Source organism: Raphanus sativus, chromosome 4, assembly GCF_000801105.2.
Source record: "Raphanus sativus cultivar WK10039 chromosome 4, ASM80110v3, whole genome shotgun sequence".
Taxonomy (NCBI): Eukaryota; Viridiplantae; Streptophyta; class Magnoliopsida; order Brassicales; family Brassicaceae; genus Raphanus; species Raphanus sativus.
The window spans coordinates 45,909,363-45,911,956 of NC_079514.1; the positions used below are offsets into that span (position 1 = coordinate 45,909,363).

Here is a 2,594-nt window from a genome sequence, read left to right on the forward strand (position 1 = left end):
ATGCTAATATGGAGTCACGACAACCCTATAAAGAAAACTATGGAACTAGCAGAGGAAGAGGACAAGGGGAACGTTCGTATTGGAGAGCAAGAGGTCATGGACGTTCCAGATACTATCAAAACGGATCGTTCAGACGGGAACAAGATGAGTCTAAAGTAATTTGATATCAAAGTGATAAGCTAGGACAATATGCGTCAATTTTTCCTGATAGATTACTTAAGTTTTAAGAAGTGATTGAGAAATATGATGATGATATGCAAGAAGCTGACAAATTGATGATGATATGCTTTGTGTGTTGCTTACTTTCCTGTCGTATAAGCTTTGTATCTCCTTCTAACTCTTTGTATTTTTTGGTTAGTTAATTAACCACCTTTAAATAAGCTCCGTTGTTTATTTAGACTTATCACAAATACAGTAAACGGGTTTAACCAAGTCCCATTTGATCGTAATAACCAATTGAACCAGAGTTACAATCTTAAACAAACACTCCGTTGTTCATTTAGACTTGCCACGAATACAGTAGACCGGTTAAAACAAGTCCAATTTGATCGTAATAACCAATTGAACCGGATTTACAATCCTAAACCGAAACAAGTTTCCAAAAGTCGACGCCTAATCATCATCACCACCACCAAACTCTTTTTCCGACCAGAAATTTAGAATCAGCATATATCTCCGATCACACAATGAGGGTGAGCTCTGTCTTAAAGACATTTTATTTTCCGATAACATCTCTCCAAAAATGGAAGGAAAATCTACCACCTCCGCCGCTGAGTCACCGGAGATCCAATCCCATCCTCCGAGTCAGATCTTTATCCTCTCCGGACAAAGCAACATGGCCGGATGCGGCGGCGGCGTCAAGGATCGCCACCTCAACCGTTGTGTATCGGATGAGATCGTTCCGTCGGAATGCGCGCCGGACTTGTCGATCCTCCGCCTGAGCACAGATCTCCGGTGGGAGGAAGCGCGCGAGTCGCTCCACGCCGACATTGATACCAGTAAAGTGTGCGGCGTAGGCCCGGGGATGGCGTTCACAAACGCGGTGAGGAACCGGTTGGAATCGGATTCCGATGACATGATCGGACTTTTTTTGTTCTTTGTACTTCAACATAAAAACCGTATAACTTTGTAGCAAGAGAGATACGCATTTCAAATTCTATAAGAAGCGGGAATGGATGAGTGTAATGCATCTCAAGTACCAGTGGAGTCGAATTTGAAATTATCAAAAGGACTAGAAGAAAAATGGATCAATGAGAAATATTATAGAAGAAGCATTGGATGTCTTCAATATCTATCTCATACTCGTCTGGACCTCTCTTTCGTGGCAGAAATGCTCAGTCGTTATATGCAAGAACCAAGAGAATTCCATGGAACAATACTAAAATAAGTATTACAGTATTTGTGTGGAACCATGTTGTATGGTCTGTCATAGAAACATTCAAGCAGTACTGGATTAATATGTTATAGAGAAAGTAGCCATAACGCTGATAGAGATGTTAGAAGGAACAAAACATGTCAAATTTTCTACTTTGAGATATGTCCCATAAGTGGTGCATGCAGAAGCAGAACTCTTTCATCATGCGAAGTTGAGTTTATGGAAGATGCGTAAGCAATAAAACAAGCAATCTGCCTTCAAAGACTCTTTGTCGAAATATCTGGAAGAGAATGCGAAAAAGTGATTATTCAAAATGAAAACAAGTATGCAATAAGCCAAAGTAAGTATATACACAGAAGATTTCACTTCATACGAGAGTGTGTTCACTTGGAAAGATAAAATTAAAGAAATGAGTAGTTTCATTGGAGTTCAAAATGTGAAAGAATGTGAGTTCAAGTTTATGAGAAAGAATATTAGATTAAGATCAATATAGCTTAAGCTACACTTTATTCAAATCCTACCGAGATGTAGTTTATAAAAAAAAAAGTTTAAAATATTTAAGAGTTATCAAAATATTAATTAATTAATGAATTTAAGAATTATATTTTACTATATAATGAGATGTTAGAATATACAATTTCTAACAGATTATAGCATATAAGCTTTCAGTGGTAGAATATTGTAGGCAGAACTGTTCGTTTGAGTCGTCTGTTGTAATAAGAGCATGTCCATCCAAGATGTTGTACATGGAGAACCGTCAGTTGTTCAAAGTGTTTTGGAGAGAGCTTCTTCGTGAAATTATTATCTGTTAATTTGTTCATCAGTATCGCATATAGATTAGAAATTATATAATGATGTAACTGTGATTTATTACGTCTATAAAAATGACAAAATGTGGCATACATATAATTTTGAAAGATCGAGGTTTTGACTTATTTTCTTTAAAACTAAGAGAGTTCTTCTTATTAAATTTATTGAGTTCTTACAACCGAGATTCTATAGAACTCTCAGCTAAAACATGGTGGATGTGCTCGAAGTTGTCCTTTAATTTTATCGAACTTTAATCGGTGAACTTTTTATGAAGAACTTCCTATCAACATGAAAAAGGATGTAAAAGGCAGTTTGGAATTATTTAAAAGTTTTTTCTTTTTTTTTGTCAACATAATTCATTTCATAAAGTCCAGTGGACTAAGTACAGAGGATTCAAAGTCTACAAAGG

General features: G+C 36.5%; 1 protein-coding gene across 1 annotated transcript; it reads left to right on the forward strand.

Annotated features, from left to right (window-relative positions):
• The first annotated feature begins 742 nt into the window (after nt 1-742).
• On the forward strand, nt 743-1,132 carry LOC108851164 (probable carbohydrate esterase At4g34215). The gene has a single exon (XM_018624580.2). The coding sequence runs from the start codon at nt 743-745 to the stop codon at nt 1,130-1,132; it is 390 nt and encodes a 129-aa protein (XP_018480082.2).
• Nucleotides 1,133-2,594: the final 1,462 nt, after the last annotated feature.

Excerpts from the sequence above, each read along its gene's own strand:
- LOC108851164 (XM_018624580.2), top strand. The coding sequence starts at position 743 with ATGGAAGGAAAATCTACCACCTCCGCCGCTGAGTCACCGGAGATCCAA.